General features: G+C 45.5%; 1 protein-coding gene across 3 annotated transcripts in view; it reads right to left on the bottom strand.

The window, feature by feature from the left end:
• CADM2 (cell adhesion molecule 2) overlaps nt 1-8,419 on the bottom strand; it is a 628,684-nt gene extending 620,265 nt beyond the window's left edge. For all 3 annotated transcript variants that reach the window (XM_061453969.1, XM_061453970.1, XM_061453968.1), the window contains exon 1: nt 7,882-8,419. In XM_061453969.1, coding sequence (XP_061309953.1) covers nt 7,882-7,942 — 61 coding nt within the window. In that variant the 5' untranslated portion in view covers nt 7,943-8,419. The remainder of the gene's footprint in view (nt 1-7,881) is intronic.
• Between the last annotated feature and the right edge of the window lie 4,784 nt (nt 8,420-13,203).

Raw genomic sequence — 13,203 nt, forward strand, 5'->3', positions numbered from 1 at the left:
TTATGTAATGTCCTGGTAATTTTAAGACTTGGTATTTGAGTCCTGAAAATCTCATCCATCTTAGGTGTTTCTAATTTTGCAACAATTTATTTTATTTTAAATTTGAAGGGATTTCCTTTCAACTGCACAGATACTTTACATTAACCAAATGATCATTAAACGAAACTATTAGTCCAGATCTCATCTGTATTTTTGTAGTATTACAAGGCCACTCTATACAAGTCTTGAGATAGCAACAACATTATTAGAAACCTCCAAGAGGAATGGAAAAGTTAAAAATGGTAAAGGCAAGGAGAAACTGCAATGCTGTGCTTACTCTGATGAACACAGTATTTCACATATCACTTAAACTTGTTAAAAACTTGCAATGTTATCTTAAAGCTTTCTCCAAACATACAGAAAAGAAACTCTCCCCTTTTCACTATTAGATGAATGAATTCACCTAAAGAAAATATTACAGCAGTTATATCATTTTATGACCTCTCATGGATTTGAGATGCTCTGTTAATCCTCGATTAGTAATCAGGTTAGTGAGTAATATGTCTAGTCACTGCATTTATTTTCCCATTTGCAAACAGCTTCAGTTCAACATTTTAATGTACTTAAAGATTAATAAAAAAAGCTTCTTTTAGTTAATAACTTGGAATGGGAGCTAGTGTTTTCAGATGTTGAAATCTAACTTTCTCTATATAAACCGTGCAAACCTATGGAGACTTCTTCACTGTTCTGCAATTTACATCCATCAATGTATCACAACGAAGTATCAACTAGCATGTCAAGACTTAAACTTCAAATATAAAAACATACTAATACAAAGAAGGGAAAAAGCCTTTGAAAATGCTAAATATAAAATGAGCTTGACACTGGAACACGCTTTGTACCATCTTTCCATTAATATAAATTTGATTGCTTCTGCTTCAACTAGTACCGCTTTTCCCCTTGGTGGGGACTAACCAGAACAGCCTCCCTGCCTTTTAGCATAGCAGGAATAAAAGCAGGTCAAGTTACACCGTTAATCCAGCAGATGTAGGTCAGTTTAGGATAAATATTGGAGCAAATGGAAAATACCAGAGTGCCTACTACAACTGCTGCTGTGAACTAATTTGGCCTTCTTCTCTTCAGAGCTGTCAGTCAGTCACAGTTGTGGAGTTTCCTGTGCTGAACTTGAAAAGCCAGAGTTTTAACACTTAGACGGGTCAGTACAGCTGCATCAGCCTATTCAGCATCTGTCCAAAGTGGCAATAATACAATGCATTAGATACTGATAATATCCAGAAAAGTGTAACTGTTATCATGGGGGGAGGGGGGTCACAAATTATTTTTGCATATGACAGCATACTCAAGTTATTGTAGCTAAGATTTGCAACTGAATTACCATGATTAGAATAATTAATAAATATCGTGGTATATAAGAAAATATAACTAGAATATTTTCATGTCTAACCTAAGGATAGTCTCTCACCCTAACCTTCCCATCCAACAAAGGCGATGATAAGTTAGTCAAACTGTTGATAGAAAGATGATGATAGAGGGACTATCAAAGCCGTGCAGACTATCATTATATTGCATATGACATATGCACTGTTTCACAAATAACCTAAAGCTTCCCAACTGCATTCACAGAACAAGGAATAAGCTGGAGAGGAGTTGAATAATAGCTCTTTATGTGTCCAAAACTTACACAGAGAAACCTTCAGCTCTAAGAGCTTTAGGGATTCAAACTGAAAAATACTGACTATACACTAATTTTTCTGAAAGAGAAGAGCAGCTTCTTATGAACAGCTAATGTTCTTTAATAGCTATGTAAGAAAAGGAGAATCCTAAACTGAGTATTAAAAGATTGTATGAAGAATAAACGTGAGCATTTACAGTAATGTAAAGTTATATTAAAAGTGATTTGCTGCTACTTACAATGTGACAGCTATAAAAGCTGTCACACTCTCCCAAAAACCATTTGATTGAACTAGGAGCAGTAAATACAACTCAACTCGTGGTCAGGAAGAAAGGGTCTTTCCCTCAAAAATCCCAAACTTAGCAGACACCAAACACTCCTGAGCAAGCCTCACGGACACGAAGATCTCTGGTTTGCAAATAAAAGGACAGCAAAGGACATAAGTATGATGTTATTCTTCACATTTACAGATGTTAGGTAAAGGACTACAAGTAGGCAGACACTGTTAAAAGAAGAAACGAGTCCTCCAGCCATCTACAACAACTACCTACATTATTCACTAAATCCTTTCTGCCCATTTCAAGTTCTCCGTATTAAAAGTCATACATCTAAGATATTAGTATTAAAGAGAGCACTGGGAAAATGCAATACACAGCATCCAGTGTGAGCACTCTCCTTTGTTATTGAAATAAATGTTCTCTGTTTCTTCCTCTCCCCCCTTAAAATCCTATTATGATAGCATGCTATGTATTGACATTTAAAGCACCCATCCCGAGCTTACTGAGCATTAACATAAGAGGAATTGTAAACATTCAGACTTTGTCTTTTTCATTTTTAAAATGAAGGGAAAAGATGCTGAAATAGGTTAATAAAAAAACAAAACAAAAAAACACCAACACATTAAGAACCCTTGCAAAGACACCCCCATTTATTTCTGAAAATACTCAATTATTTTCAAAATGCTTTACCTGTGTAGAAAGATAAGTTGCTCAAGGGCAGATTGTTGAAAGAAATAATGATTTTACATTTTACTTCTTAGCACTGGAATTTGACATTTGCCTTTCTTCCTTTCAAACACACCTAAAAACACTAATTGGGAAGAAGGGATATACTCATTAAGATCATACTTAATATTGATGCAATCCCAAAGGAAAATCATATTAAACTGTCTAATCATTTTATCATTCTACATTTGTTTTGGAATGTGTATTGTAAAACCTACATCAGTGGCATTCTCTCTAGAGAAGACCTTCCATTGTTCTGAGAGTGCCTAACAGAATTAGCTTGCCATTAGATTCGTGTTTTAAAACAAAATTGAAGTACTCCTTTCTCTTGGAGAAGGCATTAAGACAAAGAAAGCACCTTCAATTTCTACTTTTTAAATATTAGATGAGGGGGAATCATTGTGCTAACACAGTCAACCATGCTCTGGTTATACTGCTGTTCTCTTGGCAGCTACCTGATGTCCGTGTCTTAACCACAGAGTTATCAGTTACTTAATCACCATTTGTGATGCATAAGGAAAAAAATTCCACTTCGATCCAATCTTGACTTTTACAGAGCAATATTAAAATAATACCCTTAATCATTGGCACTAGATGATCTTAAGGTCCTTCACAACCCTAACTGTACTATGATTTGATGAATCACATCCAACAAACTTGGTCAGTTGCAGGATCAGGCCAGAGTAATGGGAAAGGTAATTATGAGAATTAAGGTTTCTATAATAAAAAGCTATGGCTTACAGACATTTACTTTACATTATAATGGAGTTGCAACTGACAATTAAGTACATTTCAAAGCAGAGAGATATTCGCTGGTTTACAATCCTGAAACAAGCTTAAAATAAAACAAAACCAAGAACTAACAAGCGAGTACACAAGAAACATTTGTTTCAGTGGAGGTGCTTCTGTTGATCAACATTTCCATGGAGTTACTTCTTCAGTGAGAAAATTCAAAACCATTTATTGATGAACTGCTGACAGAAACTTAATATTTTGTGTGCGAGAATGATAAAGATTGTAAAAGTGAGCAATCTCTATTCATGTATTCCTTCGGAAAGCTGTATGACATCATCAATAGGAATCTGGACTGTTTATTTACCTCATATTCTAAAACTGAACATTAACTGCTGTATGATGACTATAAATAAAATGACATTAAGAAAGCAAGCAAAAGAATTCATAAAGTATGAACTAACCTGAAATCTGAGCAGCAAAATAAGTCTACCAAGCCATAGTTAAATTGACAGAAGTCATATAAAGACAGCCACCACCAAGCAGACTAATACATTTTATGTTTCAATTTATACATAAAAGATCCAAAATAAAGATCATGTCAAAACTACTGTCTTCTAGTCTGTAATCATCTATACCCTCCAAGAATTTAGAGAATTACAACAACATGCCTTTGACTTTCTGTATACCATATTAGTGTAACAAACCTTAGCTGTCAGGACAATCCCTATGCTTTTAGCATCAGGTTGCCAAGGTCTTGCTACCAGAAGTCCTACTGAATATTCAAAACAGAATCTAGGTACACAAGTTAATATACAACAGCTTCATCTTAAGTCAACTCAGACAATCTGAGAAGTAGCCATTTGCATTATTTGCTCATTAATTTCATATTTCATTATGGTGTGGGTTTGGGCTGGTTTTTTTTTTGTTAATTCTGCTTGTAATAGATCTGGGCTTATGAGGGGGGAAAAAAAAAAGTCTCACCCATAAGCAATTACCTGTCTTCATTGATTTTCTGCATCAGTGATCACCATTTCAGACAAATTAAAGCGTCCCTACATTATTTTCATTAGTACACAGGTTGCAAGCATTCAAAGCATCTGAAGAAACCATGTTGAGAAGATTTGCCTGGCGTTGGCAGAGAACTGAAAGCAGATCATTTGCTACCACATACAGCACTATCCAGTGTCTTCTCAGGAGCAGAGCACATTAAGGCATTAGATGCCATTTGCATTATCACACAGCAGGGGGCTACAGCAGCTACAATTCCAGGATAATCTTAACCCATATCTCTATCCTGTCAATCCAACAAAACTGTTTTTAATATTAGAGTTTCCCACAGGATAACTCTTTATGGTAAAGAGCTTACTTTTCAGGTTGCATGAAAACAGCTCAGGTGCTGTACTCCAGTTATTCTAAAGATATGCTGTCCCCCAACTACTAAATTTTGTTTAAGGAAAGTTAAACTCAAGAAGCAGAAAGAATCAAAATGAAACAAAAAAAAGTAAGGCTGACTGTAAACATATCTAACAGTTTAACCCCTCGGGACACCATTTAAGTACTCCCAAATCATTACAGTGCACAAGCTAAGGCAACAGCAGCCAGAGATCCTACTATTTTCACAGCAAACGCTGGAGAGGGCAGAGCAGACTAATATCATACCCGAACTCAGCTGACAAACTGCTTCTCAGCTCAACATGTTATTACTCCCTCTTCCACCTCCATCGCTTCCTTTTCACAGCAAGCAGTTGACACTGGGTTCTTTTACTCCTTGCTTGCCTCGTTTCCGAAAGGGCTGCTTGCTGTTAATGCTATTCCATGCACAAGCTGAGAAGCATTATTCTGTGCCCTCTTGCCTCAGCTGATGCTTCATCAATACTCAGGACAGATTCCTTAAGCAAGCCTCTCCACAGATCATGCCAGAAAGGAACACTTCCATCCAGGCCACATGTCAGCTTGACTTTTTGTCACCTTGGCTTTAAACTTAATTAGCTTCAGTTTCACTAACAGGAACCATCCATAGTTACAATCCAGAAATGCTTCGAATCCTCAGAACAAAGATCTTATTCACACACAGAGCTGACAAAAAACCTGCATGTCCTATGGCCCACAAACAGAAAATCAGAGAAACCTTAACAAATCCATCGAGCCACTTCACCACGCCATTTGGGGAAGCAAAGCAAACCAACAGGGAAAAAAAAAATCCCACTTCTAAATGCAGGTATAAAGCTGCCAACAAAAAATGTGCCTGATATGGTAACTGTGTCTACTAGTTGTGCCAAAATAAATGGCAGAAACTGCCGAAACAACATTTGTGCTGTAGGACTATAAGGGGGACCAAAAACATGTGACATTCTGTTATCTGTGGTCGCTATTCAGGGAACTCTTCTCCTAGCAAACATTTACTCATCTTCTCCAATATCCCTTACCTTAAGAGAACAGGGTGGTAGAACTTACTTCCTCACACTCCTGTCTGAAGGCTACAGGTTCTTTGTATCTCCTCCCCCCTTTTTTCCCCCCCAGTAGTGCTCAGCAAAAGGGGCCTTGTGAAGCAGCACTGCTGAAGTGCAGTATACAGGAGCCTAAGGGTTTCCGACTGAAATTTTAATCAGGAGCTGAAAAATAATTCTGTGGGAAACTGAAAAGGGAGAGGTGCTTTACAGACACAGAGGGCAAGCTGGGTAACAGGTTAAGCATCGCCTTTCCCCATCTGCCAGGACAGGCCCAATCTGGTTATTTTCACATAGCCACAGTCGGATTTGTATTACACCCCTTTCCTCGCAACATGTTTTTTACCTGATGCAGTTCACGGAGTTACGTTTTGCCTGGCACACTCCCTGAACTGCTGTGAAAGGCATCACTGTTTTTAATCACTGGTTTACTCTCCCAACTGCGATGTGCTGAATGCAGCTGATTGCATCTTAGGGAAGATCAAATCCTCCTCCTCCAGAAACAGCCCCGATTTTATTGGTGACAGAAAGTCAGTCCAGACGCTTCCCACCACCACCCCCCTTCTTCCTTCGCAGGGCAATGAATCGACAATTCACAGGGAATGCAAAAGGCAGAGAGGAGCCAACCCCCAGGTGCAGCCCGCCGCACATGCCCCAATAAATAATCTTGTATAGCACCAACACAGCAGCTCCTTGTGCAGTGACGTACAGGACAACTCAAACATCGGCAAAGAATACAAATAGTCTTGGGCGGTGGAACTGCCCGCTGCTGCCGTTGCCGAAAGCGCTCGCCCCCCTTCACCCCTCCTCGACCGGTAACTTCCTCGGGACGCCGGAGGCTCGTCGTGTGTGATTCGGGCCCCACGGCGGCTGCCTTTGCTCCCGCTACGGGCTGGCAGCCGCTGCTCCCTCCGGAGACCGCCCGACACATGACGGAGCCGAGGGAAACGCGAGATATATTAAACTTGACGCGGATGACACGGCCGAGGCGAGAGGGGGGAGAAATAGAAGAGAAAAGCATTAATCTTACATGGGCACTTAGTTTAATCGTCTCTTCGCTTCTCCCTCCATAAGTCGCACGCCGAGCGAGGGAATCAGAGACCCACCACCCGCCGATCCCCCGATACCCCCATAGCCACCCCGAAGCCCGGCCGCCGCTATCCCGCCGCCGCAGGGGTGGCAAACTCCGGGCGGCAGCGCGGCGTAGCAGGCTCGGCCGTCGGTTCAGCTCCCCCCCAAGCGGGAGAGCTCCGAGGGAAACCCCGCAGGCAGCCGCCGCGGTCCAGCGGCACCCCAGCAGCGTGCGGCAGGTTTCCCTCCGCTGCGGCCGCCGCCACGTTTGACTTGTACGGATAACGTTAATTAAGGGAGAGCGGCAGCCCGGCGGTGGGGAGGAGGGAGGGGGAAATACATTCAGTCTGGAAACTAGCCGCAGGATGAGCCGCCCGGAGCAGGATGCTGAAGGGATCCGCTCATCCGATTACCCTACGTACACATTCCATACCGCACACAGAGGCGCATTCCCGGCGGCGGCGCAAGCGAAACACGGGCCCCCCAACCCCCCCTCCGCCGCCGGGGAGGCACGGCTGGAGCCCGCACGTTTTCCTGGGATGCTGTTGCAGCGCACCGGGTGCTGCTGCTTCTGCGGCCGCACTCGCACTTTCGGAGGCACGCTTGCGGCGGGCGAGCAGGGAGGTGAAAGGGTGGCTACAGGGGATGGCGAGCGACCGGTGACAGGCGGGGAGGACGGAGGGGGCAGGAAGAAGCCGGCCAAGGAAGGGCAGTAAGGGTTAACGGCCGTGCGGCGCGTTCGCGCTGGGTAGCGCTACCCGGGAGGGAGACTGGGGGCGCCCGGGGAGAGGAGGGCGGCTGGGAGGAAGCGGGTCAGGAGCGGGGCGGCGGGGAGGAGGATGGGCGGGGGGGCTGGGATGCCCCGGGCCGCGGCGATACCCCCCGGGGTCCCTCCCTCCCTCTTTCTCTCCCTCCCTCCTCGCGCGGGGCAGGGGTGGGGAGGAGGCGGTACCTTGTACGAGGATCCCGCAGAGGCTGTAGAAGCGCAGGAGCGCTCCGGGCTTCAGCCGCATCCTGGGGGCTCCCCTCGGGCTGGGTGGGCGCCAGGCACGCAGATCCGCAGCCTCTCGCCGCTCCGCTCTCCGGGCGCTTCCTTCCCCCCGCAGGAGCCGCCGCCGCCGCCGCCTCCTCCGCCGCAGTGTCTCCCTCGCTGTATCCAGTGGGGTGAGGAGGAGGAGGAGGAGGAGGAGGACCAGGGTCGCGGGGGTGGATTGGGGAGGGAGGAGGACGAGGAGGGGGGGGAAAGCAGCTCTCCCCGCTGGCTCCCGAGCTGCGAGGCAGGTTCAGGTTCCCCCCGCCGAGCGGTGCCGGGTGCCCCCGCTGGCTCCCCTCGCCGCTGCCGGCGCGCCCGTGTGCCCGTCCCGTCGCGGTGCGGGGAGCTGCGGTGGCGCGGGGAAGCTGCTCCGCTCCGCGCCGCTTCCCGGCTGGAGACACAAGGGCAATCACCGCTTGCGAGGCTCCCGTGCCTTAGCCCCGCCCCTTTATGCCTTGAGGCCCGCCCCTCGCCCCGCCCCCGGCGCCACACCCAGGCCCTCCCTGTGCCGTGGCCACGCCCCTGACACCGCCTTGGCCACGCCCCCCACGGCACGGCCCGCCACTCAGGTGGGTGCGTGACGGACACCTGAGGCGATCCAATAGGAGGTGCCCGGGCGCGGCTGGACAGCCAATGGGACGGTGACGGAGGAGGCTCAAGGCGCCCGGTTACAAAACAAACGAGCGCTCCGCAGCGCCTTCATCCGCGAGCTGGCGGCCGGACCCTGAGTGACAGCAGTGCGGACCAATCGCGAGGAGACATAGCGGCTCTCCAGCCAATAGGCGGTGAGTGACGAGCGGGGGGTGTGGCCGGGCGGCGGGGCGCTGTCCAGGCTCGGTACTGAAGTGGCGGCCGGCGGCACGGGTCTGGCCCGCAGCGGCAGCGGTGCCTTCGGGGAGGAGGCAGAAGGCCCAGGGAGAGCGGCGCTCCCCGCTGCCGCACCGGGGCTGCGGGGCGATTCCCCCCGCCCGGGGGAGGAGGGAGCGGCAGTGTCCCTCAGCGTTAACACCCGTAGCGCTGCTGGAGAGCCCCGGCCGCGGCGGAGCGCTGAGCCGCCTCCCTGCGCGGCGAGGCCAAGCCGGGCGGGGCCCGCCGCGGACAGCGTGGCGGGAGGGAGAGGAGAGCGGGCGAGCGATCCCCATCCTGGCGGCACGGGAGGGAGCTGGTCCCGGAGCCCGCATGCAGGCGAGACCGTGGATCTGGGGCGTCAGCGCGAATGCGGCGTCTCGGCGGCTGCCTCGGGTTATGGGGTTGCTCGGGCTGCCACCGGCTGCGGGCCGCCACCGGCTTCTCCGCAACGCCGGCAGGGAAAAACGGGGCCGGCGGCACAGGCTGCGGGAAGGACCCAGCCGGTTTGCTCCCTGCCTGGCACGGGAGGCGCAGAGCTCCTTCTCATCTCTCTGCTTCTCTTCGCATCTCCCTGTAAGCAGCAAAAAGCTTGGCTGAGTCGCCTGTATCTGCTGAATTAGCCTTCACAGTAGCAAGACCATCAGTGAGGTGCCCAGACTGGCAGTAAAGAACTTTTGATGGTGTTGCCTGACCTCGCAATGGCTTGGAGAAAGTTGTTTTACGTGAAGGCTTTCTTTGTGAAAGTTTGTAGCTTTCAGCTAGTAGTCCTGAGTTGCCTGTGGTCTAAAAGATAAGGTAGGCAATCCAAGATGGCAGGCTACTTCTGCATATTTGCCTTTGTGGTGTTTAGCATCCACCTTTTGCCAAAGTCTCTTAGTGAAACCCGAATGCCTTATTTTTAAGTTGCTGGGTCTGCCTGTAAACAACTATAGAGCAAATTGTGTTGCCTTATATCAGAGAAAGCAGGATTCCCCTGTGCCCAAATGCTTGTAATTATCAGGTGTTTCTCCACTTCTGGTTCCATGCTTTTTCTGTTGAGATTTGCTCTCCAACAGGATGCAGTATGTTTTGCACAGTATCTCTCTCAATTCCCATATTGATGTCCCATTCTTTAACACCAAAGAGCTTTACTGAGATAAACAAGATGAAATATTCTTACCTATAGCAGGGGTTAGCTCTTTAAAAGCTCATTTCTCTGGAGGGTGAATGGTCTCAGATCATTAAAGATGTGCTAACAGTTGCCAGCTTCACCTTAAAGATCTTGCACTGGAGTGGGATCTGGGAAGTTACTTATTCTGCAGTCATATCTTCCACTTTGTTCGTTAGCAAATGATGATTATGCCTAGCAACAGCTGAGACTGCATCAGGAATTTACACTGAGTTCCCCCTATCTCCAAGAGATGTCTACGCATGGTACAGAATCAAATCACAGAGCTGCATTTTAAAGTGCTGTCGTTTGTATGAGTTTGTAGCCAATGAACATGGCACACATCTTCAGGTCTTTAGTATGTTACTTGACCACTACCAAAGAGGTTGCACTGGAATGTCCCCTGGGAGAGGGAAGTCTGGGAAGTCTGTCTGGTGGATGAGTAGATACTGGCGTGATTTGTTTTTTATTGCTATGGAAAAATACAGAGTAGCAAAGGTTCTACCACTGTTGTTAGGGTTCAGTGCATGTAAATCAGTAATGAACAGGGAATGAGTCTCAAAATGTTTTAGAAGCCTTACAAAAAGGAACAATGGATCATTTCTAAAGCAGCACTAAAAATGTCAACAGATGCTCAAAACTTGCATTTTTTTGGGTTGGGGGAGGAAATTAAAAAAGTAATTCTGACAGAATAACTAATTTAAACCCTTCACTAAAGCAGGACTGTAATCCACCCTGAAGTCTTTTGCATTAATTATAATAACTGACAGCTCTGTACTTTTGACAAAACATACTTTTGATTGTAGTCTTGTTCCGGGAAGCATTATAGAAGAAATACAAACGTCTTCCCATCTTAGCAATTAGAAACTGTGAAAAGAGGTTCCCCAGCAGATGTAGGAATGAAGCACCTATCTGGACATCAAAGGGGTTCAAGTCTTTGCCACATTGGTATGTTGGGAAAAGCTGATGTTTCAGAGACACCAGGTAATGTTTTCTTCCCAGAACTCAGTAATATCACACCCTATGTTAGAAGCATAACCAGAAATGCCAGTTCCCACCATTCTCTTCTGGCTCAGGTGGTTCTGAAATGAGATAGCAACAGGTTGGTAGAAGACTGGTTCATGGAGGTGGGGTTAGCATTACTCCTCTTCAGATGCTATAAATCTTTCCTAAATACTACAAAATTAAACCTGAGATTCAAACCCTGCCAATAAACAACTGCAGTGGAGTATCAAGAGGTCTTTATGCTGTATATGCTGAAGTGACTTTTCTGTCTGTTTTTCAAAAAGAAAAAAACATCCCTGCCAGAAGCCCCTGACTTATTTGGCCAACTGTATCTCTGAAAAACTGATTATTAATATCATTAGAACTGCCAGACATGATGTCATATTTCTCCTGATTAATGCAGCTATGTTAATTTGACATCTTATGTAAATGTAATATGATGCCTTGTGACACTCAGTGGCAGCTCACATCTAAAACCAATATAAATGGAACATAACTGAGTAATTGATCTGTGGAGCTGAAGCTCACACACAGAATGGCCAGAAGCTTCATTACTTCCAGAGCAAATGGGCAACAGGGACCCTTCAGGAAATACACTTCAGAACAGAGGAAAAAGCAAAACCCTAAAATATCAACAGGAGGTAATGCTGAAAACCAGATGCAGTAGGTAAACGTTTTATCAGAACCAGAAAAAAGTTCCTCTGCATAACCTAGATACCCGTCGAGGTGATGCTTACAATTAATCCTAATGCTAAACAGAGCAAAAGAATCTAATCTCCAAGAATGACTCTGAAAGAGTCTGCAAGTTTTTCCTCTCTGAACTGGTAAACAGCAAATTGTCCAGCTTCCCCTATGCTTTAAGTATAGACCTTATATTACATTGTCCTACCTCACAATGTTTTCTATGCTTCTGTTAACTCGAGAGCTAACAAACCCTTAATGTAGCAAAGCAGCTAGCTTTCTTAATTGTTTCCTCAGTTATTTCCTTTCCATGCTTTTCTAGTGGCATAGATTTCACATGTGTAGCCCTGACAAGGCACCTCAGGTCGCCAACCACCTCATGTCCTCATCTACCACATGCTCTGTCAATTTGCTTGCACTTGTTTTTTTTCCTGATCAACAAGACTTTGGGCTTCTCTCTCAAAAACTCTACTCCACCTCCTCTAGAAGGAGCCATCTGCATTGTATTGGGTCAGTCTACCTCTAGACTTTGTCGTGAAAGACAAACAAAATCTGAAGGGATAATCATGTTTTAATTATGCTCATTGATAGCACCAGTGATCAGTGATCAGGGTGTTGGAATGATATCTGAGGAAGGCTTATTGACCTGACAAAACATTGTGGTTCTGTTGAATTCACCAAAGAGGGGAAGATGTAGAAGGAATTTAAGGAGATACAAACTCCCAGTATTACAAGCTGTGAAACATAGCTCTAGAAATACTTGTGTTCTATAATGCACATTTTTAAGTAGGTTGTATAATCCAGAGGGTGGTGAAGAAGTAGTCAAAATATTATTACAGAGTTACAACAAAAAAAAAAAAAAAAGCCCCATGGGAAATAAGGTATGGAGAAAGCAAGCTGGTAGTGACAGATGTTAGAGACAGATTCTATCCCAAGTTGCAATACCACTAAACACTCGCGATCATATCTAAAATAGTAATTTGGAAAGTGAGACTTATTAACATGGGTCAATACAAAAATCTCGTGACAAAAGCCCCCATGCAGCTGCCACCTAATACTGAAGAAATACCTGGTTGGATGACAGCCATCCTTGCAGTAACAAGGCCTTAATTCTTACATTCACCCCCTCCTTCCTGATAGAGGCAGCATGAGTTCCCATGGGTGGAGGGTCCCTCTCCAGAAGGCAGCACATACCATCACAGGCAGTGCATTTCCCTGCCAGTGCACTGTTACAGGCCTTCGTGGACCTGAACTCCATGTCTATGCATTTTCCATTAGTCCTTGCCACACTTCAACAGCTGGAACAGACGAGTTGGGTTTTGTTTGGTTTGGGTGAGAAATTTCACGTGGTGGAGGTGAGTTGCTGTTGTTTTAAATGATGTAGGTTTGCTTGAAGCTGATTCGTAAGAAAAAAAGAAAAATTGGATAACATTTACTTACCAGATGCCAGCAAAAATGCACTGGTTTGAACAAATACTGTAACTACTAATTTAGTTAAATCTATCCAACTGTGAAAATATATTGGCGTGAATAAAAATATATAGACATGAAACGCATTG

The sequence above is a fragment of the Pezoporus flaviventris genome, unplaced genomic scaffold (assembly GCF_033815535.1).
Source record: "Pezoporus flaviventris isolate CSIRO_AGI_PZ_B2104156 unplaced genomic scaffold, CSIRO_AGI_Pfla_v1 ptg000015l, whole genome shotgun sequence".
In the NCBI taxonomy this organism is placed as follows: Eukaryota; Metazoa; Chordata; class Aves; order Psittaciformes; family Psittacidae; genus Pezoporus; species Pezoporus flaviventris.